The sequence below is a fragment of the Lepus europaeus genome, chromosome 18, assembly GCF_033115175.1.
Source record: "Lepus europaeus isolate LE1 chromosome 18, mLepTim1.pri, whole genome shotgun sequence".
NCBI lineage: Eukaryota > Metazoa > Chordata > Mammalia > Lagomorpha > Leporidae > Lepus > Lepus europaeus.
The window spans coordinates 13,470,465-13,497,184 of NC_084844.1; the positions used below are offsets into that span (position 1 = coordinate 13,470,465).

General features: G+C 51.1%; 1 protein-coding gene across 1 annotated transcript in view; it reads left to right on the forward strand.

The window, feature by feature from the left end:
* The first annotated feature begins 611 nt into the window (after positions 1 to 611).
* Positions 612 to 26,720, forward strand: part of PITPNC1 (phosphatidylinositol transfer protein cytoplasmic 1) — a 268,978-nt gene continuing 242,869 nt past the window's right edge. Inside the window, exon 1 of the mRNA XM_062175555.1 lies at positions 612 to 1,220. Within this exon, the coding sequence (XP_062031539.1) occupies positions 1,173 to 1,220 (48 nt within the window). The 5' untranslated portion in view covers positions 612 to 1,172. The remainder of the gene's footprint in view (positions 1,221 to 26,720) is intronic.

Consider the following 26,720-nt stretch of genomic DNA (forward strand, 5'->3'; position numbering starts at 1 on the left):
GGGGCGAAGCTGCGGCGGCTCCGCGGGCCCCTGCCACCCCCTCTCGTCTGGACCTCCTTGTCCTCCGCACGGCCGCACTCCCCAGGCCCCCTTCCGAGCCCAGCTCCGGGGTTAGCTTTGTTTGTTCTCCCCCTCCCCAGCACCGGCCTCGCATACTGGACCGAAGTGAAAACGCTCCCCACCCCCCACCCCTCCCCGAAAGGTCAAGCAACCCCGGTGAGCTTCGGACGCGGACTGGCTGCACGGGGTTGGGGGCTCCCGGGGAGCAGACCCTGAGGGCAGAAGAGCCGAGAGAAGCCCCCGGAGCCGCCCCCTGCCCGGCGCCCCGAGCTGTGTTGTTTAAATCCTCCACATTGCCTGCCGTCTCCCCATTGGCCGGATGGGGCTACCCTCCCCGCCGCGGCCGCTGCTGATGTCAGCCCCGGCGCGCTCGCTCCTCCCGGCCCCGGGCTCCCTGCGGCTCGGCGCGGACTCTCGGCCCCGGCGCGCCGGCTGCAAACTCGCGGGCGCGCACGGCGCTCGGGGAGCCCAGGGGCTCGGGGGAGGGGACGCGCGCGGAAGGCGCCAGCTTCCTCTCGCCGCCCCTGGCAGCCGCGAGCCGAGGGTGGAGGCGCCGGGGCCCCGGCCGGGCAGAGCCGAGCGGCGGCGGCGGCGGCTTCCCCTTCCTCTCGCAGCAGAGCCCGGGAGCAGCTCGGGGACCTGCCCCCCAAAGCTCGGGAAACCTTGTTTACCGCCCGGGAGCGGCGCCGGCCGAGCCTTTGTCTGGCTGGGGAGCAGCATCTCGGCTCGTGGTGACACTAGCGTGGGGCGCGCCGGCCGGGCTCGGCTCTGCCTCCCCAGGCGGCTCGAGCGGGTGACTTCTGTGCGTTTCCTTGCAATTTTTGGGAAACCTCCGCCCTCCTCGCTCGCCCGCTATCGGGCATGTCCTGATCTGGCCGAGCCGTCTCCTCGCGCCCCGACTTGGCTGCGCCGCGTTCGGAGAGGACCCGGGTCGCCGAGGAAGGAGGCGGGGAGCCGTGAGCGCCGGGACCCAGACCCTGCCATGCTCCGGGGCGCGGAGGAGGAAGCCCGGAGCTGAGCGCTCGCCGCCGCCGCCGCCGCCTCGCCCGCCGGTGCCGGGCGCCCCCCAGTCCCCCCCAGTTCGCGCCCCGGGGTCCGCGGCCAGCAGGACCATGCTGCTTAAGGAGTACCGGATCTGCATGCCGCTCACCGTGGACGAGGTAGGCGCCGCGCCGGTACCCCTGAGGGCGCGGGGGGCCCCGGCGCAGCATCCGCTCCCCAACGCACAGGCCAGCTCTGGGGGCGGCCGGGCGCCTGCGGGTCCCGCTGGTCAGCCCGGCGCTGGGTGCGGCGGGGGAGGCCAGGTGGGCTCTCGGCGCGCGGAATGCAGACCGCTGGGGCTGCCGAGGCGCCCCGGGAGTTGGCGCGCCCCTTCCCTTCCATGAAGCAAACCCTAGAGCCCCGGGGGCCCGAGTGCGCGGGGCGCCCGGTCCGGGCCTGGGCCCTGCCTCCTCTCCGCTGTGAGGACGCGGTGCGGGGAGAAGCCCCGCGCCCTTGGGGTCCTGGAGGCCCCTGGCGAGGGCACCTCGGAGCCCTCGCCGGGGGCGGGGGGTGCGTTCGGTCTGGGCCCTCACTTCTCGAGGTCGCCGCGGGCTGGGGGCCCCGCTCCCGCCAAGCCTGCGCCGCGCGGCTCTGGGACCCGGCTCCGTCCTGTCGCAAACCGCCCTGGCTCGGAAACTTTCTGCGTCCCTTGTTTGTTCCGCCGCGGGGAGCGCGGTCTGCGGGCGAGCCCGGAGCGCGGGGGCCGCGGCGCGGCCACGGGAGGGCGCCCCAGCACGCGGGTGCCGGGCCCGGGTCCCCGCCCCCCCCCCCGGGGCCCCGCCGCGGCCGGGCGCTGGGGGGCTCGGCCCCCGCCGGCCCGGAGCTCCAACATTCAGGAAATGGAGACTCGGTGGCGACTACTCCCGCCTGGCCGTCCCTTTCTCGCGCCCCTTCCTCCCCACCTTTTTGGTGATTTCACAACCGCTTAGCGTCGGCGCTGGGATAGCCAAAGCGAGGCGACGCGGTTTAGGGGGGTGGGGGCAGCACCGGGACAGCAGCCACCCAGGCCCTGGCCTCCTCCAGCGAGGGGCGTGGAGTCCACGCGAGGAGTGCCCGAGCCGCCCGCCGACAGAGGCCACGCGCGAGCCTGGCGGTGCGCACCAGGGCCTGCCCTCTCTCGTACCGGAACGAGGGTTGTCGCAAGACCCCGGGAGCTCCGAGGTACAGAACGTGCGTGTCTGGCTGCCGAGGGGGCGCCAGCAGCCCCCCGGCAGGCTGATAACGGGGCCTTGGGGAGGGAGCAGGCGAGCTGAGTGCGCGGTGCAGGGTGGATGCCCCGTGCGCAGGCCGAGCTGGCGGGCGCGGCCGACCTTGGAAGCGAGCTGCAGCCCCCACGGCTTCGTGGGGAATGCGAAAGGCAGGTTCGTGGAACCTGGTAGCTGCGGGTATTTCCCGCAGAGGCTGCGCTCTTGGCCCCTCCTGGGCAGCCGAGCTGTGCCAAGTTCAGATTGGGAGTGCCAACACGTCTGCCCCACCTCCACCCCCTTCTCCGCGGGGCGCCAGGAGTTTGGCATCTCACCAGAAGGCTGGGACCTCGTGAAATACACACCAATGCAGGTGGAGGTCGAGGACAGAACCAGTTCTAGAATTTTCTCTGCTGCCACAAACTCTGTGTCCTGGCTGATTGCCTTCTCCAGTTCCTGAAACACAGGTAGAAAGCTTTCTCCACGTGCTTTAGGGTGCTGGAATAGGATTACCCAGTGAAGCAATTGCACCTTAGTGGTATAGGTGGAGCCCCCCCTTAATTGGCCAACAAAATCAGACTCCACCTGTAATAGGTATAATTATAAATCATTTAATGCATAATTCGTTCGGACTGAAATAAGCGTGATTCAGTTTCTCCAAGCTCCTGTTCTGAAGTCATTTTCTACTTGGTTGGAGAAGCAAGAGGGGCTGTTTAGGCTAAGGTGTCATTTCCCCAAGGGGGTCAGGTGACTCCTCGAGGCCCTGCTTGTCAGTGTCCATCCTGGGGTGGACACTGTGACCCCCGAGGGGTCAGCGCCCTCCGCACTGCCTCCCGTGGCCTTCACATTGAAAGCTAACGTGAGTTTCTCAGCGAACATGTTTCCCATCAACTTGATAGATTCTTGGAAGCCTGACTTTTGCTTCATGTCTAGGTTTGCTTTTTCAACCCAAGTGGACCTCCTGGACCGTGTATCTGCTTAAGCGCCACAGTTAATTAGTAGCAGTTGTCTGTGTTTTTGCAAATGAAGCAAATGCCTGTGTTTTGGAAGCTGTCTGCTCTTTGTCCCTGGCGTTACCCTAGTTTCCCATTTAACTCCCTGGTGCTGGAGATGCTGGGTTATTATCCACATTTGGCAGATGAATAAACTGAGATTTGCAAAAGCTAAGTAATGCGCTCTAGGCCACACAACTAGTTAATAGCCAAGCCAGAGGACAGCCATGATAAAGCCCATTATTTGTTTTTCCTTACTCTGCTCTTTGCCTGTCACTAGTATTTAATCCAGAGAAAGAAAGGGGGGGGGGGACCCAGAAAACCATTTCTTGAGAACAGAATAAGTCAGCGCTATCAAGTCATGAAAAATCTGAGGCTTTTTGAATTCTCACGATTAGCACTGGTGGCTTCTCCTGTTTCTCTGGCCGTATTTTAACCCATAAAATGCTCCCTGGTTCCAAGAAAAAAGAAGTAGCTCTGCTAGGGGAAAAAAAGCAGATCATCTGAGCGTTGGTGGTTTCGGTGTTTTTAAGCGTTCACTTCAGAATCAAGAATTATAAGAAGAAACATTTCCTGGATGCACTTGAATTTTAAAAACTTCATTGGAGTAGTCCGCTGGTCTGTGTTCAGTGCGGTCCTCTCTGAGCTAAATATAAGCCTGTTGGAAAATTCTGAACAGGAAAAGCCCCTGGGGGCTGATAGTTGCTATAAAGAGAAAGTTGTCATTGTCTTCATTTGAAACATTTGGTGCTGTAGATTCCAGAATTTTCGAGTGGAAGGACCATTCGGGGCGATTTATTGTTGAGCCATTGCGTTGTAGGGAGGAGAAAATGGGACCTGTAGAAGACTCAGCCCATCTCATCGCTGAAGGCCAAGTCCAGGCTGGAACCCGGGTTCCAGATGCAAAGCTGGCGGACTACAGGGCCAGGATTTTCTCAACTCCCCCCCTCCTCTGGGGCTCCTTGTTGGAAGAAATATTATCCCTATGCCCTGTGAGTAAAGCAGGTACCCCGGGAGGCCTCTAGCTGAAGGTGGTTGGAGACTCTGACCTTGGGCCTACTTAGAGGGCATCCTGGGGGAGTTGTCCTTGTTGGCCAGGGAACCTGTCTGAAGCTGCTTTTGTAGCCCAAGCCTGGTGGGTCTCCTTAGACTGTAGGCCTTTCTGGAGTGGCTTTTGGGTGTGTGGCTTCATGGGAAAGGTGACCATGGAGTTCCAGGCACCTCCTCCAAGCCACTCTTTGGTGCTGCCACTGGAGCCAGCACCCTACTCGCCATGCCAAGACCCCCTGGACACAGCGTGAAGGTCACCTTCGCTGGGAGAGGCTCCAACTCCCAAGAGAGGCGTCTCTCAGCAGCTTAGCATGGTCCACCATCATCTGGGCAGGAACGCCTTGCTTTCCATTGCTTTCTTGGCTGTGGAGTGGTCCCTGTTCGGACTGCATTAACATTCACGTGTAGACTTTGGGGGATTTCTCTGTGGTCTTGAGGGATTCTGTGCACAATGAAGAGAAATAGAGACGCTCTCTTCTCCTCCAAGGAAAGAGGAAAGGAAAGCAGCTTTTTCAGACCAAATATCATTGTGTGCCCTCGCAGGGAGCCCCTCGTCCCTGGAGAGTTTTCTCAGGACAGATCTGGGGTTGGGGTGGTGTCGCCTGTGGAGTGACAAGAATGGAAGTGCCAGATGCCCCGCAGTGCTCCTTAGTCTCTGCTGTGAAATGCATCTGCCAGGACACCAGGGCAGAAATTCTGAAGGAAGGCGATGTTAAGTTTGATTTTCTGGAACTTTCTCTGCTGCCTACAGACTCTCTCTATCCTGGCTAATTGCATTCTCGAGCTTTCTCAGACTCTCAAGTAGAAAGCTTTCTCCATGTGTTTTTGGATACTGGAATGCAATTACACAGAGAAGCAAGTGCGCCCAAGTGGCATAGGTGGCGTCCCCTTCCTTAACTGGCCAATAAAATCAGACTCTACCATTTTGATACTGGTATAGACTTTGTTTCTTGTTCTGAATGATCCCTTGGAATATCAAGGCTCAGGCTTCTTTGGATTAACCCTCCCCAGGGTCCCTTAGCAACAGAACGTGGACCCTACCTGGGACTTAGCACGATTTTGCCTGTTGGAAAACGTCCTCTGCTAGTGAAAGGGACCAAGGCCAGGGTCATGAGTTTGATTTCTGAATGACCCCAGTAGCTTCTTCTGTTTGTTCACAGCCGGGAGACAGGATTACCTTGCAGAGCTCGCTCTGGGTGGTGAGAGTGGCACCAGGGAGTGGCGGGCAGGTTAATGGATGAGCGAGAACCTTTCACCACTAATGGAACAGACAGGGAGCAGATGCTGCCCTCCTGGCTGGCCAGTGTAATTGACTTTGTGTGTGAGGGACACTGCATCTTCCTCTGGCTTTGGCTGTGAGTGGCTGTCGCACAGAACACATTCTGCACACTGTCGTGAACCAAACCCTAGTTAAAAGTGGGTAGTAATTAACTTTTGCTTTTCATTGCAAAGACATTATGGAGCTGGTCCCTAAGGCTTTGAAAAGTCAACTTGGAAATTGTGTGTCTGACGGAAGGAGTATTGATATTCACGGGAAAGTGAGTAATCTTAATTTCGAAAGGCTACGGTGAATGGAGAGGACTGATTTTTGTAGGCTGTCTTTAAAAAGTGCCCACACTCATTCTCATGGAGACATTTCACTTACCCCAGAGTGTCAGTCAGTGAGGTGTGTCTATAGAGCAGGGAGCTGGGCAGGGGCCCCAAGGTCTGATTTTTCTTTTTTTAATATAAATTGTGTGCACAGTGACGGGCAGTGAATGTGTTTCTCAGGAGCTGCGCTTACAGGAAAAGCCTGTCTAGGTTCCTTACTTTAGTCGCCTGGGTGAGGCCACAGGTGCCTGGTGGCCTGCATGGCTGTTGGCCGGTTTGTATTGCTTCGAGGTCTGTATGGTTAGATCACTCTGATAACCTTTATGAGAACACTTTGGAGCACTTCTGCCCATTTAGAGAAGAAGAATGAGTCTTAGAAGTCAGCTGATGTGCAGTGAGAAAGCAGGAAGTTTCACTGTGTCCTTAGCAAATGGAGCCTACTGGCAGAGAAGGAATGTTCCAGATTGTAGGCTGCCAATCGCCCGCCTCCCTGTCTCACCCAGGAAATCAGGGATTTGGGGTCTTCCCAAGTGGGGATGTTTTTGTAGGTTAAAAGGTGGATGGAACCCATTAAAACAAACAAACAAAAGGAATCAGATGTGGAAGGGTAAAGTTGGAAAAAATTGTCTTGGAAACTTCACTTCCTAAAATGTATGGTTCACGCAAATAGCGTTGTAGCGGTGATCACCTGCAGGGGGCGCTACTTACATGGAACCCAATGAGAATGGACCTGCAGCCAACCAACCAACCACCCTTGTCGGCCTTGGCTGTTGTCCTGTTTCAACCTGAAAGTTTACACAAGCTTTTGGGTTTATAAAGATTTATTTATTTATTTGAAAGAGTGACAGAGAGAGAGAGAGAGAGAGAGAGAGAGAGAGATGGGAAGAGCAGAACTCCTCTATCTGCTGGCTCACTCCCCAAATGGCCAGGAGCCAGGAATTCCATCTGGGTCTCCTGTGTGGGTGGCAGGGGCCCAACCACTTGAGCTGCTTCTCAGGTGCACATTAGCAGGAAGCTGGAATCAGGAGCAGGGCTGGGACTCAGACACAGGCAGCTCTGATAAGGGAAGCGAGTGTCCCAAGCAGCACTTTTTTTTTTTTTAAGATTTATTTTTTATTTATTTGAAAGGCAGAGTTACAGAGAAAGGGAGGTCTTCCATCCACTGATTCATTCCCCAAGTGGCTACAATGGCCGGAGCTGCTCCGATCTGAAGCCAGGAGCCCGGAGCTTCTTCCAGGGGTCCAAGCACTTGGGCCATCTTCCACTGCTTTCCCATGCGCATTAGCAGGGAGCTGGATCAGAAGTGGAGCAGCCAGGACCCGAACCAGTGTCCAAATGGGATGCCGGGGCTTTAACCACTGCGCCACAGTGTCGGGCCCCCCCAAGATGCATCTTAACTGATGCCCCAAACACCTGCTCCTCACATTTTATTCTTCCTGAAACGTTACCAAGTAGAGGCTCTTCTGTATTGAAAAAAATCCCCATTTTGAAGTTGCTTAGCGACACCCCTGAGAGGTTCAAGGTCAGTCATTTCTAGGAGTTAATGTGATCAGACTCATTTCCTCCTTACTCCTGGAGGAGTACACTAGTTTTCCATGGCTGGATAACAAATCTGTGTAAGCGTAGTGGCTTGCTACAACACACTTTATTGTCTTGCAGTTCCTGTCGGCCACAAGTCTGGGTATGGCCTGGCAGGATTGCAGGGTCTCGCGAGGCTGAAATGAAGGTGTTGCCCAGGCTGCCTTTCTTGGACAGCTGTGGTGGACAGGTTTGGTTTCTTGCAGTTGTACGGGCTGCTGGCCGTCAGAGGCTGGCTCCTAGAGGTCACCTGCCATGTCCTGCCATGTGCTGCCCAGTGCTAGGATGCAAACAAGGCAGACACGATCCCTGCCCTCCCAGAGATCCCCAGCCAAGGACATAGAGAGGTTTCTAAGCACTGTGGCTCGGTGGCTTACACCTCTGCCTGCAGTGCTGCAGCCCACGTGGGCACTGCTTCCAGTCCTGGCTGCTCCGCTTCTGATTTGGCTCCCTGCTAATATGCCTGGGAAAGCAGCCTAAGGTGGCCCAAGTGCTTGGACCCCTGCCACCCATGTGGGAGACCTGGAAGAAGCTCCTTGCTCCTGGCTTCTGCCTGGGCCAAATGGGGTTGTGGCCATGGAGAGTGAGCCAGCAGATGGAAGATCTCTCTCTCTCTCTCTCTCTCTCTCTCTCTCTCTCTCTGTATGTGTCTGTGTCTTTCCCTCTCTGTCATTCTGCCTTTCAAATAAATAACTATTTTGGAAAAAAAAATTCTCTGCCATTTTAGATGATGGTGATGGTTGCATGGCTCCACAATTTTTTTTTATTTTTTAAAATAAAATTTATTCACTTATTTGATATGTAGAATAAGAGAGAGAGAGACAGAGACAGAGAGAAAGAAAGAGAGATCCATCTTCCATCTGCTGGTTCACTCTCCTAATGATCCCAACAGCCAAATCTGGGCCAGGCAGAAGCCAGGAGCCTGGAGCTTCTTCCAGGTCTCCCACACGGGTGGCAGGGGGCCCAGGCACTTGGGTCATCTTCTGTAGCCTTCACAAGTGCATTAACATGGAGCTGGGATCCGAATTGTTACTCAGATTCAGAACGGAAGGCCAGTGTTGCAATCTGCTGTGCCCCTACAAAAATTATTGAATTGAATCTGTATGCAAAGTAGGCCTTTTTTTTTTTTTTTTAGATTGATTTCAGCAGCATAGACCCCTGTATTCTGAGAGCCACCGGGTCCCTGTCCTCGAGGAGATGCAGTTGTTGTCCTGACTTTAGACAGCTTCTCAAGGTGGTTGCTCTCTTCTGCAGCCATGTGGTGGGGAGAAAACCTGCCTGATTTGGACCGAATGATGGAAGCTGAGGTCGGAACACGATAGTTAGGGAAACAAGTGACCCCTGCTTGCGGCGCTGCCCGAGCCCAACTGCAAGGCCAAAGGGCTCTTGGTCTCAGGAGCCCCTCCAAGGGGACAGAAGCTGGTGGCCGCTGTGGGTGGAAAATGAGAGGGCGCTGGCTGTGGGTGCAGGTGCACAGCTCTGCCTCTCGGGGCACTGAATGGGAAATGCCATGTTAGCAGTGAGTCCTAGGACACGCATTCCGGGAGTGGCGTGATGGTCTTGGCTCTGCTGATGTCTGGCAGGTGTTCCGTAGTGTGTGTTCTAAAGGCGCCCCCCTGGCTATTCCACCTCTGTCCTGAGAGCCTGGGATGGCAAAATCCTACCAGGAGAAGCAGAGCACACCTCCCTGGAAGGCAGATGGCCAGAGAGGAGGCCCACGGCAGAGATGGCGCCGTCACAGCCACTGGCCTTACCAACCGTGGCGGACAAGGGGGTCTGGCTGCCGGGGCAGCATCGTGCAGTGCTGCTTGTTGACTTAGAAACCCCACGTCCAGAGCTCCCCAAGACTAAGACATAGGATTGAAGAGACTCATTTCTCCCATTTCTCAACACTTTGCAAACGGGTTTGCTCTTCAAACCCCTTTTCAGACATTAATGAAAGCTTATGTGTCTAAGCAAATAGCCGATGTAGGTTCCTGATGAGATTTATCTGATGACTCTACTACTACTATTGCTACTACTACTGCTGCTGCTGCTACTACTACTTCTTCCTTCTTTCTTCTCCTTTTCTTTCTTCTTCTTTAGCTGGGAGGTGTGGAGGTTCCTTTTTAAAAAATGCATTTATTTGAGGAGAGGGAAATGGAGATAGAGTAAGGAGTTCCCCATCCGCTGGTTTGCTCCCCACATGCCCACAGTGGCTGCGGCCAGGCTGGCCCTGGGAGTCGGGTGCTCAATCTGGGTCACCCACACGGGTGACAGGTCAACCAGTTGAGCCATCACCTGCTGTCTCCCAGGGTCTGTGTTGGCAGAGAGCTGGAGAGAATGGAACCCAGGCGCTCCGATGCGCGATGCGGGTGTCGTAACCGCAGGCTCAATGCCCCGGCTCCGGCTCCTTTGAAGTTGAGGTGAGGCCTTTGAGGATTCCTGTTGTTCCCCTGAAGAGAAGACATCCTCCTTTCATTCCTGCGGCATCATATCTGATCATCTTTAGGGTGTGGTTTCTTCCCAGATTGAATCACCTGGGGAAGTTAGAGTGGCCAAACAGATGTAATTTGATGACAACATATAATAATGTTGAAATACCCGGTCTCAGCAGTTACTCCCCAAAGACTGTTCCCGGCCCAGCATCATCTACACACACACACACACACACACACCCCATCCAGCTCTGTGTTTGCTGTATTATACCCAGATCCAGGTGAGCACTAGTCGCTGTCTGTTTATTTTTTATGTTGAAAATAATTCATCTGTCTATTTCTTTAGAAGAAAATAAGTCTGCTGAGGAGTAAGAAGTCATCATCAGCTTGGATGCTACTATAATTAAGTTGTTCAAGCCTTCCATTGCACTGGCTCTTATTTGCTGGATCCTTTATTTTCCCAGCAGCTCGCCAGTATTTTCTAGATTTAATTATTATAGCAAGTTTATTTATTTTTGTCTTTAAATGGCAAAATTTATCTGTTGTCTCTGGCAAAAAAAATGTTTGACTTGTAAAGACAGTGATATGCCCTGTTAATGAGTCTTTTTGTTTTTAAAGAGTTACTTATTTATTTGAGAGGCAGAGTTAGCAACAGAAAGAAGATAGAGGCAGAGACAGGTCCTCCATCCGCTGATTCACCCCCTAAATGGCTGCAATGGCTGGAGCTGGGCTGATCTGAAGCCAGGAGCTTCTTCTGGGTCTCAAATGTGGGTGCAGGGACCCAAGGACTTGGGCCATCTTCTGCTGATTTCCCCGGCCATTAGCAGGAAGTTGGATTGGAAGTGGAGCAGTGGGAACTCAAACTGGTGCCCATATGGGATGCCAGCGCCACAGGCAGAGGCTTAACCCACTGCAACACAGTGTCGACCCCTGTAAGTCTGGTATGGAAACTTGGCAGGTAGTTCTGTGCAGGACTGAGTGGTGCCTCCAAAGCTGATGGTGCGTGCTTAGTCTGCTTATCTCAACCATCTGCAGTCTTACACAAATTGTGAAAGTTACCTGCCCTGGCTGTCTTGATTATAACAGTGAGGAACTAGACAGTTACCCCAGGTCACGAGGCTTTGCCTGAGTGTAACTTTGTAGAAATTGTGCCTTTGAGACCATGATGAAATAGCACTGAAAAAATTCATGGACAAATGGGATTCTGAGATATGTTTCTTTCAGTGGAAAAAATTTGAAATTCATGCAAAGTTTTTTTCATAATATGCATTTTCTATGAACTTTTTGAAGACCCTGTCAGGTGCAAAGGGGAGAGAGAGAGATTGCATTTATTGAGTCCCTTCTTGTTTCCCTTAGTCCTCCGAGATATGTGTCATTGAACCCATTTTACAGATGTGAACCACGAGTGCACTCCTGGCTAGTCAGCGATGCCCCTAGATGGATACCTTAGCCGGGCAGACCTTGCAGCCCATACCACGGATATGTGGTTGCTCCCTGTTCTGCCTTCCCTCAAATTCTACAGGTGGAAGCAACTTAAAGGTGATTTATTTCTATTGCAATCAAAAAGCTCAGTTTATCAAAGGAGACCATTAGGGACGGTTCTGCTCCAGTGAGAAGAGAGAGTGGCTGGTGAGTCTTCTCTCCCATCAAGCAATCGATGGCACCCAAGTATCAAGCAGGTGACATTGCTCAGCTCAGCTTTAGTGATGTGAATCAGCCCCTCCGTGGGAATAGCTTTTGTGCTCTGTGCTGTGTGAGGAGAACCCCTCTCGGGAGTGGCTCCTTTGGGTGGCAGTGAGAACTCTGGCTGTCACAGGCATCATCAGCTGAGATGGTGGCTCCTGAGCACCCGCGAGTGTCTCAGTTAGGGTCTGAAAACGATACTGGGAACAGACCAGCAGAACCGTGTCTTGGGCACATTTAGTTGGAAACGTAAAACTCTTCATGTGGAGGTAAGTAAATTAGAAGGCATTAAAAATGATCCGTGTGGACTGTTCGGTTATCTAGTTACCACTCCCGCTGGGAGGACTGCTCCTTGCAAATTTCTGGCCTTGCCTCCAGAGCCAATTCACGAACACAAGGGCAACTTAATATAAATTAATATAAAATTATTACAAAAAAATCTTACATTTGTTGATTCACTCCCCAAATTCTTGCAACAGCTGGGACTAGGCCAGGCTGAAGCCAGGAGCTGGGAACTGCACCCAGTCTCTCACCTGAGTGACAGGGACCCACCCATGTCCTTGAACCATCACCTGCTGCTTCCCAGGGTGTGTATGAGCAGGAAGCTGGCATTGGAGGTGGAGACAGGCCTTGAACCCAGGCATTTTGATTTGGGATGTGGGTGTCCCAGGCCATGTCTCACTGCTGCATCAAATGTCCACCCCTAAAATAATTTTTTTTCATTTGATATGATTTTTTTGAGGATTTATTTATTTGAAAGACTAAAAGAGAAAGATAGAGATAGAGTAAACCATTCTCTGGTTTACCCCCAAAAGGCTATAACGGCTAGGGCTGGCCCAGGCTGAAACCAGGACCCCAAAGCTCTATCTGGGTCTCCCATGTGGGTGGCAGGGGCCTAAGTACTTGGGCCATCCTCCATTGCTCTCCCAGGTGCATCTGTGGGGAGCTGGATTGGAAGTAGAGCACGCATGTGGGATGTGACTGATGCCACAGGCGTCAGCTTAGCTCACTGTACCACGACACTGGCCCCCAAGATAGTTATTTTGAGAATGGAAATCTAAAAACTTTAAAGCTTTTTTTTTTTTTTCAAAATTCATCATTATTCTCAAAAGACATTTTCCACTAGCATGAATGTTAAACATGGTCAAGATAGAAAATTCTGGTGGCTGGCACTGTGGCGTAGCAGGTGGGGCTACTGCCTCTAGTGCTGGAGCCCCAGCTGCTCCATTTCCGATCCAGCTCTTTGCTATGGCCTAGGAAAGCAGTAGAAGATGTACCCAATCTTTGGGCCCCTGCACCCATGTGGGAGACCCGGAAAAAGCTCCTGGCTCCTGGCTTCAGATTGGCCCGGCTCCATTTTGGGGAGTGAACCAGTGGATGGAAGATCTCTCTCTGCCTCTGCCTCTCTGTAACTCTGCCTTTCAAATAAATAAATAAATAGATAGATAGATAGATAGATAGATAAATCTTTTAAAAAATAGAAAATTTTACATTATATATATTTTACCATAACTTTCAAAAATGAATAAAACAGTGACCAGGCTATATGCATCCCATGAAGTGTGATCCCCTTCCATGGTTCATTTGGGGTGTTTATTTGACACAGAGAAAAGCCTAGCTGAACCTCCCTTGTGGAATCCAGTTCAAGGTTTCTCTCTCTCTCTTTCTCTCTCTCTCTCTCTTTTTTTTTTAAAGATTTATTTATTTATTTATTTGAAAGAGTTACACAGAGAGAGGAGAGGCAGAGAGAGAGAGGTCTTCCATCCGATGGTTCACTTCCTAGTTGGCTGCAACAGCCGGAGCTGCGCCGATCCAAAGCCAGGAGCCAGGTGCTTCTTCCTGGTCTCTCACGCGAGTGCAGGGACCCAAGGACTTGGGCCATCTTCTACTGCTTTCCTAGGCCGTAGCAGAGAGCTGGATTGGAAGAGGAGCAGCCGGGACTAGAACCGGCGCCCATATGGGATGCCGACGCTTCAGGCCAGGGCGTTAACCCACTGCGCCACAGTGCTGGCCCCAAGGTTTCTCTTTCATTGCTGCTCACCTTCTTGCTAAGTATGTAGTTCGGTGGCATTAAATACACGGGCAATTCCTACCACTGTCCGCCTTCAGAACACATTTTTGTCCTGTAAAATTGATACTCTGCAGCCATTCAACACTAGCTCCCCATTTCCCTGTCCCCTGAGTCCCTGGCGACCTCATTCCACTTTTGCTGTCTCTGAATTAGACTCTGTGGGCATGTGGTCAGTATTTTTTTTTTTGGCATCAGTTATATTTATCATTCAACACATACATCGTTTCCTGAAACAAATGCAGAAACTCAGCGGAATCCTGTAAGTTAGATTTTTTTTTTTTCCTGAATTCTGCCACTTTTTGCAGGAGAAATGTGATAAGATGAGCTGTATCTGTATTTTGGGTGGCATTAGTGACTCACTTAGGGACCTCTATCTTTGTACCAACAGCCAAAGGGTGTGACAATTCTTTCTCTCTTTTAAGAGAGTTTTTAATTGATTAATTAGAATGACAGAGGGACAGAGTGGTGGGGGGAAGGGGAGAGAGACAGATCTTCCATTTGCTGGTTCACTGTTGATGCCTGCAATAGCTGGGAGCTTGGCCCGGCTGAAGCCAAGAGCCAGGAACTCTATCCAGGTCTCCCAAGTGACTGGTAGGATACAGTGCACTTGGGCCATCACCTGCTGCCTCCAGGGGTGGGCATTAGAGAGAGCTGAATTGGAAGTGGAGGTGAGATTGGATCTCGCGCATTCACTGATGGCTTTGGTTGTCCCAAGCAGTGACTTAACCTGCTGTACCACAGCAGCCTCTCTTGCTAAGGATTTCAGAAACATTCAAACAAGCAGAGTTGACACTGACAAGTGTTTGATTAAAGTAGACAGAATATTTGATTAAAGATAATGCTATATTTCTGTACCAGGTGGAAATAGACAGTAATTAGACCCTTTGAGTAAGGAAATACAGTTAAAACGTTGGCCAGTTTTTAAAGATTTTATACATGTTTAACAGGAGAAAGAATTGAAGTCAGTATGATGGTTTATTAATAAATTAACTCTGTAGCATTTTCACTCCTGACAGTTCTCTTAGTGATGTCTATAAGCCGAGCTCTCAACTCTGTTGCCAATGACCTGAAATTCAAGAGATTTTTATAGTACGGTGGTTTGTTATGTATATGATTCAAGAATATATTCAGGGGACCGGTGCTGTGGCACTGTAGGTTCTCTACCTGCGGCACTGGCATCCCATAAGAGTGCCGATTTGAGTCCCGGCTGCTGCACTTCTGATGCGGCTCTCTGCTGTGGCCTAGAAAAGCAGTAGAAGATGGCCCAAGTGCTTGGGCCCCTGCACCCATGTGGGAGACCTGGAAGAAGCTCCTGGCTTCTGGCTTTGGCCAGGCCCATCTCTGGCTGTTGTGGCCATTTGGGGAGTGAACCAGCAGATGGAAGGTCTCTGCATCTCGGTATAACTCTGCCTTTCAATTAAATAAATAAATCTCTTGTGTTCTCTCTCTCTCTCTCTCTCTTTCTTAAAAATATAGGGCATCTAGAGAAATGTGGGCCTTCAGAGTTTCAGTCTGATGCAGGAGCATTTCCCAGCATACCTGGGACAATAGGTGTCTATTTAACCTTTTGTGTAGCCAGAATCTTTTTAAAATTTTTTTTAAAGATTTATTTATTTATTTGCGAGGCAGAGGCAGAGAGAGAGGTCTTCCATCCACTGATTCACTCCCCAGATGACCACACGTCTGGAGCTACACCAATCCAAAGCAAGGAGCCAGGAGTTTCTTCCAGGTCTCCCATGTTGGTGCAGGGGCCCAAGGACTTGGGCATCTTCTACTGCTATCCCAGGCCATAGCAGAGAGCTGGATCGTAAGTGGAGCAGCCAGGACTAGAACCGGCAGCCATAGGGGATGCTGGCACGCAGGCGACGGCTTTACTCACTATGTCACAGCGCCGGCCCCCAGAATCTTTGACAACTGCAATACAAAGGCTGCAAAAGGGGTAGCAGTTGTGGTACAGTGGCGTAAACTGCCTTTTGCAACACCCACGTTTCTTATCAGAGAGCCTGGGGTTGAGGCCCAGCTCTTCCTCTTCTGAGCTGTCTCCCTGCTAATATGCCTGGGAGGCAGCGGGTGCTGGCTCAAGTACTTGAGTCCCTGCCATCCACGTGGGACACTCAGATGGAGCTCCTGGCTCCTGACTTCAGCCTGGCCCAGCCCTGGCTGTTGTGGGCATTTGGAAAGTATGTATGGGGATGGGAGAGCTCTCTTCTCTTTGTCACTCTGCCTTTCAACTCAACAAATCACTAGATCTTGAAGTTACAGAAAACAACACTCTTGTTAAACTGGTAATTATCAAATAAGGCATTGTGAAAAGGGACCGATAGTCACCTGCTTAGATTGGTTCTTATTTATTTATGAGATAACAGAGAGATGTTTCATCTGCTGGTTCACTCTCCAAAAGCCCCCAATAGCCAGGACCAGGCCAGGCCAACACCAGGAGTCTGGAACTCCATTCAGGTTCGCCATGTGGGTAGCAGGGACCCAAACTACTGGAGTCATTGTTTGAAGACGGGTGCTTGGGGAGCCGTGGGCCTAGGTTCTGGTGTGTGTGTAAGTTCACGCTGGGAGTGCCCTGGGCTGCGTTTCCCAGACCTGGGGTAGTAACGCTGTGGCTGATGGAGTGTGGCGCCTCCACCTGCAGACAGTCATCATTGTGGACTATTGTTGCCTCCGTAGAAGTGACTGTAGACAGGTGGACAGGTGTGGTCGGCTCCCTAGGGAGCAATGCTGTGAACACAGACGCTCGTTTTGCATCACAAGACGGGCTTAAGGATGTGAAATGCGATTGCTCAATTCCTCCCCACCTGCGTGCAAGAGTTTGCTTGGAGTCGTGGGGGTGCAGAGGAGGGTTTCCCAGCCCGGGGGACTGAAGTCCAGGAGGGGTGCCCGGGTCTTGACAGGACGTGTTTGCTGCCTGCGAGGAACCATCACAAAGGACCGTGGGGTGCAGGCCTCAGTGGTTCATCTCTCGGATTGCGTCTGACGGAAACTTGGCCGTGGCCACGGGCAATTACGTTTTCGAGCTGCCGCAGATCCGGGCGTACTTAGGGGATGTTTTCTTGCCAAGTTCTGGCTGAAAAGGAGCATGGTAGTTGTTGTGTTTTTTTTAAATAAAAATTAGGCTATTAGTTGTCCAGATGGAATAATCCCCTTAAGCCTTTTCAAGAAAAACACTTTGGGAAGGGTCAAGTGTATTTAAAATTAGCCGTTATTTACGTAGGTGCTCAGTCACTAGTCACTAGCCCACATTCTGTGAGGAGTGTTTTCTGGGTATATTTCTTTTTAAATGTTGGTTCTCTCTCTCAGAAACCATCCTGTTTTTTAAAGAGGGGGCTTGGGGCTGGGTCTGAGATCCAAAGCCCCCAAGTCCCTGATGTTGCAGGAGCTTCGGTTTTCCCTCTGCAGAGTGCCCACCCCCAGTGCTGTCCTCACAGCGTCCCCTGGAGGCCTGGAGAAGGAACTGCTCTCCCCCCACCACCACCCAGGGCCTCCCAGGCCTTCTTCCTGTTTGAGAAGCTTTAAGAACAAAATACATAGATGCATTTGGAAAGGTTGGCCAGGACTCATGGTGTGTGCTCTGGTGGCTGGAGTCCAGGCCTGGATTGCTGGCTGTGGGACCCCGGATCAGAATCCCAGGCTGGGGTGGAACCTCCTCATCTGGACACGGACAAGGGGGCCATTCCAAGACACACCTGAGGGTGTGGGTCATCCCGGAGCAATCAGCTGTCTTCCTGCTTTTGTGGGTCTTTCTGAATTGCAAATCAGCCACACCTTACTTGGCTCACTTTTTGGTCCTGGAAAATGTGTCCCTCTGCCACACTGCCACAGGAAGTGTCACCCCTGAAAAAAGGCACAGTCACATTTTAAAAAAGATTTATTTTATTTATTTGGAATGCAGAGTTACAGAGAGAGTGTGTGCAAGCAAGCAAGCGAGCTGTCTTCCATCTGCTGGTCCACTCCCCAAATGGCTGCACTGGCCAGCACTGGGCCAGACCAAAGCCAGGAGCCAGGAGCTTCTTTCAGGTCCACGAGATGGGTGCAGGGGCCCAAACAGGTGGGTCCCCTTCTGCTGCTTTCCTAGGTGCATTAGCAGGAAGCTGGATCAGAAATGGAGCAGCTGGGTCTCAAACCTGCATCCTGATGGGATGCCGGTGTCACAGGCTGTGGTTTTACCCACCTTGCCTCAGTGTTGGCCCTGCACAGTCACTTTCTTTCTTTTTTTTTTTTTTTAATTTTTGACAGGCAGAGTGGACAGTGAGAGAGAGAGACAGAGAGAAAGGTCTTCCTTTTGCCATTGGTTCACCCTCCAATGGCTGCCGCGGTAGCGCGCTGCGGCCAGCGCACCGCGCTGATCCGATGGCAGGAGCCAGGTGCTTCTCCTGGTCTCCCATTGGGTGCAGGGCCCAAGCACTTGGGCCATCCTCCACTGCACTCCCTGGCCACAGCAGACAGCTGGCCTGGAAGAAGGGCAACCAGGACAGGATCGGTGCCCTGACCGGGACTAGAACCCGATGTGCCGGCGCCACAAGGCGGAGGATTAGCCTATTGAGCCGCGGCGCCTGCCTTTTTTTTTTTTTTTTTTTTAAGATTTATTTTTATTTATTTGAAAGAGTTATACAGAGAGAGAAAGAGAGGCAGAGAGAGAGAGAGAGTTCTGGTCTTCCATCCGCTGGTTCACTCCCCAGTTGACTGCAATTGCTGGAGCTGCGCTGATCTGAAGCCAGGAGCCAGGAGCCAGGAGCTTCCTCTGGGTCTCCCACATGGGTGCAGGGGCCCAAGGCCTTGGGCCATCTTCTACAGCCCTCCCTGGCCACAGCAGAGAGCTGAATTGGAAGAGGAGCAGCCGGGACTCGAATCGGCGCCCATATGGGATACCGGCACCACAGGCGGAGGATTAGCCTACAGCGCCAGTCCCACACAGTCACTTTCAAAAGTGGCATTACTTTCATTTTTTTTCCTCTACCGTCTCATTTGATCATGTGCCTTAGGGCTTAGTCTCCCTGAGCCAAAGTTCCTCTATATTCCCCTGAGCTGGGGGTTCTGGTTTGCTCTGGTGCAGAGGAATGTGAAGGGAGCCAGAGCCCCGCGTCCTCGCTGTGTGACTTCCGTGTCACACAGGGTGTCAGTGTCCTCAGCGGCTCACCGCCCCTCGTTTCCTATATCAAGGGTGGATCGTGGGAGCCACGGCTGGAGCCTACTCCCCAGATATGGGTGCCCGTGGTCCCGCCGTGCTGGGCACCAAATGACCTCGCCTCGTGCTGCTAAACACCTGTGTGTAAGGGGCACCCAATGGTACAACCGACAAATTGGAACTGACTTTCCAAGTGGCCCCCGGGGAAATCCTGAGGCTTGCGTAGGATCTGAGTTTGCTCCGTGGGAACCTGTGGCATAGTCATGACTGTGTAGGGATTAGAAGTATTCGTGTATTTCCAACCCTGCAGGGGCTGTCAATGGTTACTTTAAATTTAAAAATTTTATTTGAGATATAGAGAGACAGAGACATATGGACAAAGATCTGTTTGTTGCTCTGGTCCCCAAATACCCAGTAGCTGGAGCTGTACCGGGCCAAAGCCAGGAGCCAGGGACTCAATCCAGGGCTTTCATGTAGGTGACCTGGTCCCAAGTACCTGAGCCGTCACCTGCTGCCCTCCAGGGCGCACGTCAGCAGGAAGCTGGAGTTGGGAGCAGAGCTGGGACTTGAACCTGGCACTTCCATGTGGGATGTGGGGTCCCAAGTGGCATCCTTCCTGCGTGCCAGCCACCTGGCCGCTCGCTGTTTATTTCCCCAGCACCTGATGTTTGTGTTGCCATGGTGGTGTGTCTCTTGCCTGGGCGTCAAGATTGTCTTTGAAAATAGATGGACCAAAATAAAAGCTTAACAGGTGGCCGCGCTGTGCGAAGTCGTTTGTAAAACTATTCCGTGAAGCAGTCCAGGGCGAGGGAATCACGCGACTGCTCGTAAGCGTATTTTATAGTGGAGCGTGGTTTTTTTTCACACATTCCTCCCCGCCTCCATTTTATATATAGACTTTTCCCTCTTTCAAGCAGTGCCATGCCGATTTCCTGTAGTAACACAAGGAAAGATCGCAGCTCGTTTTATTTAGCCGTGAATGCCCTTTCCTTATTTTGTGTAACTTGAGCTTTCCGCCTAAAAATAACCCCTCTTTGCCTAATGTGGTTCTAATTATAGCTGATGTACTCTTTATGTAAACGGAAGGCCTCTTTTTAACGCACCCATTTTAATGGCTATATATGCTTATTGGGCATAAGTACACTAAACATATGTAATAGATGAGGAACCCTATTTCCCTTTGGAATCTGACCCTTAGGGAACATGTTAGTGCTGCCGTTCAGTTAGGCTTTCACCTGTCAATTGTGATCATTTTCTTTTTTAAGATTTGTTTATTTGAGAGGCAAAGTTACAGAGAAAGGGAGAGAGGTCTTCCATCCACTGGTTCACCCCCTAGATGGCCACAACAGCTGGAGCTGCACTGATCTGAAGCCAGGAGCCAGGAGCTTCTTCAGGGTCTCCCATGTGGGCGCAGGGACCCAAGGACTTAGGCCATCTTCTTCTTGCTTTCCCAGGCCACAGCAGAGAGTTGTATTGGAAGTAGAGCAGCTGGGACTTGAACCGGTGCCCATATGGGATGCGGGTGCCACAGGCGGAGGATTAACCGACTACGCCACAGCTGCAGTCCTATTTTCTTTTCTTTGAGATAAAATGAAAAAGACTGAGTGTGAAACCAATTCTACCCAGTGTAGGGATCCTTCCTGTGATCATCTCGGAAGGACATTGTCTTGTGTTTCGGCTAAGTACCTGCCCCCGACAAGTGCTCTCTCTTGTTGTATGGCCTCTTCTGCCAGGTTGTCCACTTTGATTATTTTAACAAAAATATTTATTATTTATTTAATTGTTTGAAAGGCAGAATGAGAGAGCGAGATCTTCTGTCCACTGGGTTATTCTCCAAATGGTTATAGCGGCCGGGGGAAGCCAGGAGCCTAGAACTCCTGCTAGGTCTCCCATGTGGGTGACAGGGCCCAAGTAGCACCCTCCACTGTGTTCCCAGGTGCATTAGCAGGGAGCTGGGTCGGAAGCTGAGCGGCTGGGATTTGAATTGTTCCTCCCGTATGGGACGCTGGTGTCCCGAGCGGCGGTTTAACCCGGGGTGCTACATTGCCAGCCCCTACTTTGATTTCTTTTTCAGAAGATGCTTTTTATGTTTAGTTAATATCTGACTCTAGAATTCTCATGATCATTTTCTCCAAAGCGGAGACACGGACACCAGCCATTTCCGTGTGCCAGCTCTTAAGTATATAAAGAAGCTTGCAGTGTTGCCCATTGGTCTTTCCTGCTCACTGGCGTCCTATCCACAATTCCTGGAACAAGTCCATTTAGGAAACGGTTTCGAGTCTCCCTGCCCAGTGGGTGTTGCTGTTACTGTCCTTTAAAAAATATGGATCCCAGTGCTCTAGAGCAGGATTCAGCCGACTTTTCCTTAAAGAGTCAGGTAGAAATCTACTAGATTGCAGGCTGTAAGGTCTGCAGCTACCCAATCCTGACCTCATAACATGAAAGCTGGTGTAGACACACAGTTTATTTATAGACGCTGAAATTTCAGTCCCTCCCTCCCTCCCTCCCTCCCTTTCTTCCTTCCTTCCTTCCTTTTTTTTTTTTTTTTAAAATTTATCTTTATTTGAAAGGCAGTGATGGAGGGAGAGGGAGAGAGAGAGAGAATCTTCCATCTACTGGTTCACTCCGCAAATGGCCACAACAGCTGGGACTTGAAACAGCGCCCATATGGGACGCTGGAGCTTCAGGCCAGGGCTTTAACCCACTGCACCACAGTGCTGGCCCCCCTTTTAATTTTTAACATAAGATCCTCGTTAGTTTGTGAAACAGTTTTGCTAAGGTTATAATTTAACTCCCAGGGGAGAGAATTCAGAAAATGGTGAAGCCGGTTTTTCTGGGGTGTAAACATTTCATTAAGATTATCTGTTGGCCTTTGTGGAGGTTTACTTAGCAAGCCTTTGCTTTCTGGGGAAAGGAGAACCCAGAGGACCAGCGATTGCAGAACAATCTAGAATACCGGCTCCAGTGGGTCCATCATCTCATTGCAGCCTTGTGTTATCCTCCGCGGTGGATCCTGTTATCTTCGTTTTACACCTGTGGCAAGTGGGGCTCTCAGGGTTTGCCGGGGCCCCGAGGAAAGCTGGTGGCAGGGTTGGGGTCAGACCCAGGCCATCTTGGCTGCAGATCGCATTTGCTTTCCCCAACAGCACCACTGTTTTCCACAGCCAAGGAGAAGTGGACGTTCATTCATTATCAAGGTAATTGTATCAGTGTACTAAATACCCTCAAATGCATGATGCTCCTGAATTATTTACCAAAACATACGTGTCAGAAGCGTATCTCAGAGAGGATAATGTAAATGAAGCAACTATGCCAGTTAAAACGATTTGTGCTTACCAGTCTTTGGTAAAACTGAAGACGTAGATAATAATTTTTGATGATCTTAAGATTACTGTAAATCTTGAACACCTTGATTGTTTTTAGAAAGCTTCTATGTCTGTCTAGACCGTATCTTGCAAAAAGGCACTTCACGATGTCATTATATGAATATTCAGAACTGCAATAGAGCCTAGATGAGAACGTGTGATAATCTAAGGATATCATTGAAGTCAGGGCTTTAAAAATACATTACTTCAAGTGCACAGAGAAGCCTGGTAAACAAGTTCTTTACAATTCACGAAGCGTGCTCCAGTCCCTGCAGACGAGTGTATCTCGAGTCTTTAAAGAGAAATGAAACATTTTCAAAAATATTTTTGGGGCCCTGTGTTGTGGTATAGCAGCTTAAGTTGCCACCTGCAATGCTGGTGTCCCGTGCGGTTCAAGACCTGGCTCTCCCTGCTAATGTGCCTGGGAAAGCAGCAGAGGATGGCCCAAGTCCTTGGACCCCTGCACCCATGTGGGAGACCCGGAAGAAGCAGTTGGTTTTGGCCCGGCTCAGGCCTGGTCATTGCAGCCATCTGGGGAGTGAACCAGTGGATGGCAAGTCCCAGACTCATTAGCAGGGAGCTGGCTCAGAAGCTCAGCAGCCGGGGCTTGGACAGGTGCTGCAAAAGGGGCTGCTGGTGTTGCTGGTGGCGGCTTGACTGACTGAGCCCCAAGACCACACCGGCGGCCCCTCAGAGAGCCTCTCTCTCAGCTCCACGCAGCGGCTTTCGCAGAGCTTCGCTAGTGATGGTTGCTGAGTGGGGACTGACCACCTGCTCTGGTCATTCAGATTTAAATTTGTCTTGATTGTGGTTTGAAACTCCAGAAAAAATATGTTGCTCTTTTGTACATTTTTTTTTAAACGGAATATTGAATCTGTATGAAGTGATCTACAAATAAATCCATCACCCAGCTTAAAAATACAGTGGTTCAAGTTCACTTAACATTCTCAGGAGGCTCCTCCCTGATCCCAGGGCCTAGAGATGTATGGCACCAAGGAAGGTGTGGTTTCTCCTATTAATTTAAAAAATTGAGGTATAATTCATGTACCACAAAATTCACTCCTTTAAACAAGTGTGCAGGCCAGTGGTTTTTAATACATCCCCAAGGGTGTACAGCCATCACCACTATTTACTCCCAGATTAATTAATTAATTCCCCCCCAAAGAAACCCTGTGCCCACTGGCAGTCCCTCCCTCTTTCCCACTGCCCCCAACTCCCCGCACCTGCTGATCTATTTCATGAATTTGCTTATCTTGGACATCTCATATAGGTAAAATCATATAAAACATGGCTTTTTAAAAAAGATTTATTTATTTGAAAGGCAGAGAGTTACAGAGAGGTAGAGGCAAAGAGAGAGGTCTTCCATCTACTGGTTCACTCCCCAAATGGCCCCAACAGTTGGAGCTGGGCTGATCCGAAGGTAGGAGGCAGGAGCTTCTTCCGAGTCTCCCACATGGGTGCAGGGGCCCAAGGGCCATCTTCTGTTTTTTGAGGCCATAGCAGAGAGCCGGATCAGAAGTGGAGCAGTTAAGGACTCCAACCGGCGCCCATATGGGATGCCGGCACTGCAGGGGGTGGCTTTACCTGCTGTGCCACAGCACCGGTCCCTAAAGCATGGCCTTTTTGCTTGGCTTCTTTTGCTTAGTGTGTGTGTGTGTGTGTGTGTGTGTGTTTGACAGGCAGAGATAGACAGTGAGAGAGAGAGAGAGAGAGAGAGAGAGAGAGGGACAGAAAGGTCTTCCTTCCGTTGGTTCACCCCAAAATGGTCTCTACAGCCGGCGCGCTGTGCCGATCCGAAGGCAGGAGTCAGGTGCTTCCTCCTGGTCTCCCATGCGGGTGCAGGGCCCAAGGACCTGGGCCATCCTCCACTGCCTTCCCGGGCCACAGCAGAGAGCTAGACTGGAAGAGGGGCAACCGGGACAGAATCCGGCGCCCCAACGGGACTAGAACCCGGAGTGCCGGTGCTGCAGGCAGAGGAGTAGCCTAGTGAGCTGCGGTGCTGGCTCCACTTAGTGTGTTTTCAAGGTGCACGTTACAGCATGAGCCAGAACTTCATGGCTTTCTATGGCTGAGCAAGACTCCGCCGTATGGATGTATGTTTTGTTTCTCCATTCACCAGCTGACTTTTTAGGGTCGTTTCCTTTTTTTGAGGGGGGCTATCATGAACAATACTTCTGTGGACATGATGGCGATCAGCCTTTCCTGTGCTTGTTAACAACTCCTCTATCTTCTTTGAAGAAATTTCCGAAGGCCTCTTTGTCCCGTGTTTAAGGGTTCTGTGTCTTTTATTGTCGAGGGGTAGGACTTCTTAATGTATTCAGATGTGTGATGTGCAAATACGTTCCCTCTTTTTGTTGGTTGTCTTTCACATTCTTCATAGTACCCTCTGAAGGGTGCAATGTAAAACTTTGACCAAACCCTGTATTTTTTTCTGGTTCCTTGCGCTTTTTTTTTTTTTTTTTTTTGACAGGCAGAGTGGATAGTGAGAGAGAGAGAGACAGAGAGAAAGGTCTTCCTTTTTGCCGTTGGTTTACCCTCCAATGGCCGCTGCAGCCGGCACATCTCGCTGATCCGAAGCCAGGAGCCAGGTGCTTCTCCTGGTCTCCCATGCAGGTGCAGGGCCCAAGGACTTGGGCCATCCTCCACTGCCTTCCCGGGCCATAGCAGAGAGCTGGCCTGGAAGAGGGGCAACCGGGATAGAATCCGGCGCCCCAACGGGACTAGAACCCGGTGTGCTGGTGCCACAAGGTGGAGGATTAGCCTGTTAAGCCACGGCGCCAACCACGCTTTTGTCTTAACATCTAAGAAGTCGTTCCCTAACCCAACATCACAAACATTTATGTTTTCTTCTAAGAATTTCAGCTCATTCATTTGGACCTTTGATCCATGTTAAGTGGATTTTTTTTTTTTTTTTTTTGACAGGCAGAGTGGACAGTGAGAGAGAGAGAGACAGAGAGAAAGGTCTTCCTTTTTGCCATTGGTTCACCCTCCAGTGGCCGCTGCGGCCAGCGCATCTCGCTGATCTGAAGCCAGGAGCCAGGTGCTTCTCCTGGTCTCCCATGCAGGTGCAGGGCCCAAGGACTTGGGCCATCCTCCACTGCCTTCCCGGGCCACAGCAGAGAGCTGGCCTGGAAGAGGGGCAACTGGGACAGAATCCGGTGCCCTGAACGGGACTAGAACCCAGGGTGCCGGCGCCGCAAGGTGGAGGATTAGCCTATTGAGCCACGGCGCCGGCCTAGAGTAGATTTTTTGTATATAGTGTGGGGTAGCTGTCCACCTCCCTTCTTTGCATGTGATGTCTCTTTGTCCCACAACAAAGACGGTTCCCCCCATTGTATTGTCTGAAGCCTGCTCTTCCTCACTGAATATTTTTCTCTTTCAATTGATGCATATAGCTACAGTTTACTCATTTTCATGGCTCCATATTACCCTTTATATGAATCTGCCGTGATGTGTTTATCCATCCTTTGTTCCATACGCATTGGATTGCTTCCAGTACTTGCTGTTGTCAACACGGTTGCTGTAAACATATTCCGAGTGTCTCTTTAGTGTGTGAGCTGCTCTCTGGGGTGTACGCCTTTGGGTACAGAGTACGCGCGTTCCAAAGTGGTTATAATATTTGTGCTCCTATTGGCAGTGTCGGAGGGAGAGTTACATTTGGGAAAATTCATTTTTAAGCATTCTGTTTGTTTGGTATCTCTTTGGAAAAAAAGCCATTACTCAAAAAAAAAAAAAAAAAAAGAAAAAGAAAAAAGAGGGATTCACAAATTAAATTTAGCTTTTAGGCTTCTGCTATTTTATTAGTAAGAATTATTTTAAACAAGAAAATGACTAATATAGAGCAACTGGTATGCAATTAGCATGTCTTTACATTTTTAAATATTAGTGTGTGGCTTCAACAGATCTTTGGCTGGTTGAGGTGGTAGAGGTGTTTGCTAATAGTACAGTAGTCCTGTGATGTGCTGTGTTTGCTTTCCATGGTTTTGGTTACTTCTTGAAAATATTAATAGAAAGTTCCAGAAATAAGCAATTCCTAAGTTTTAAACTGCATGTTGTTGTGAGAAGCATGATGAAGGCTGGCACTATCCTGTTCTGTCCCTCCTGGGAGTCGTCTCTGTGTCCAGCTTGTCCAAGCTGTGTGTGCTGCCTGCCTGTCACTCACACCAGCTACACTGGTGATCAGATTGACCACTGCGGTGTTGTAGTGCTTGTGTGGTGCTTTATTTATTTGTTTGTTTGTTTGAAAGGCAGAGTTAGAGAGAAAGACAGAGAGATCTGCCATCTGCTGGTTGGCTCCCCAAATGTAACAACCAGGGCTGGACCAGGCTGGAGCCAGGGGCCTGAAACCCCATCCAGGTCTCCCACTTGGGTGCAGGGGCTCAAGCACTTGGGCCACCCTCCACTGCTTCCCCGGGTGCATTAGCAGGGAGCTGGATTGGAAGTGGAGCGGCTAGGGCTATCGCTGGTGTTCATGTGGGATGCTGGCATCGTGGGCTGCGGCTTAACCCGCTCTGCCGCAAAGCCGGCTCTCTTTTGTGTTACTTAATAGTCACCTCAG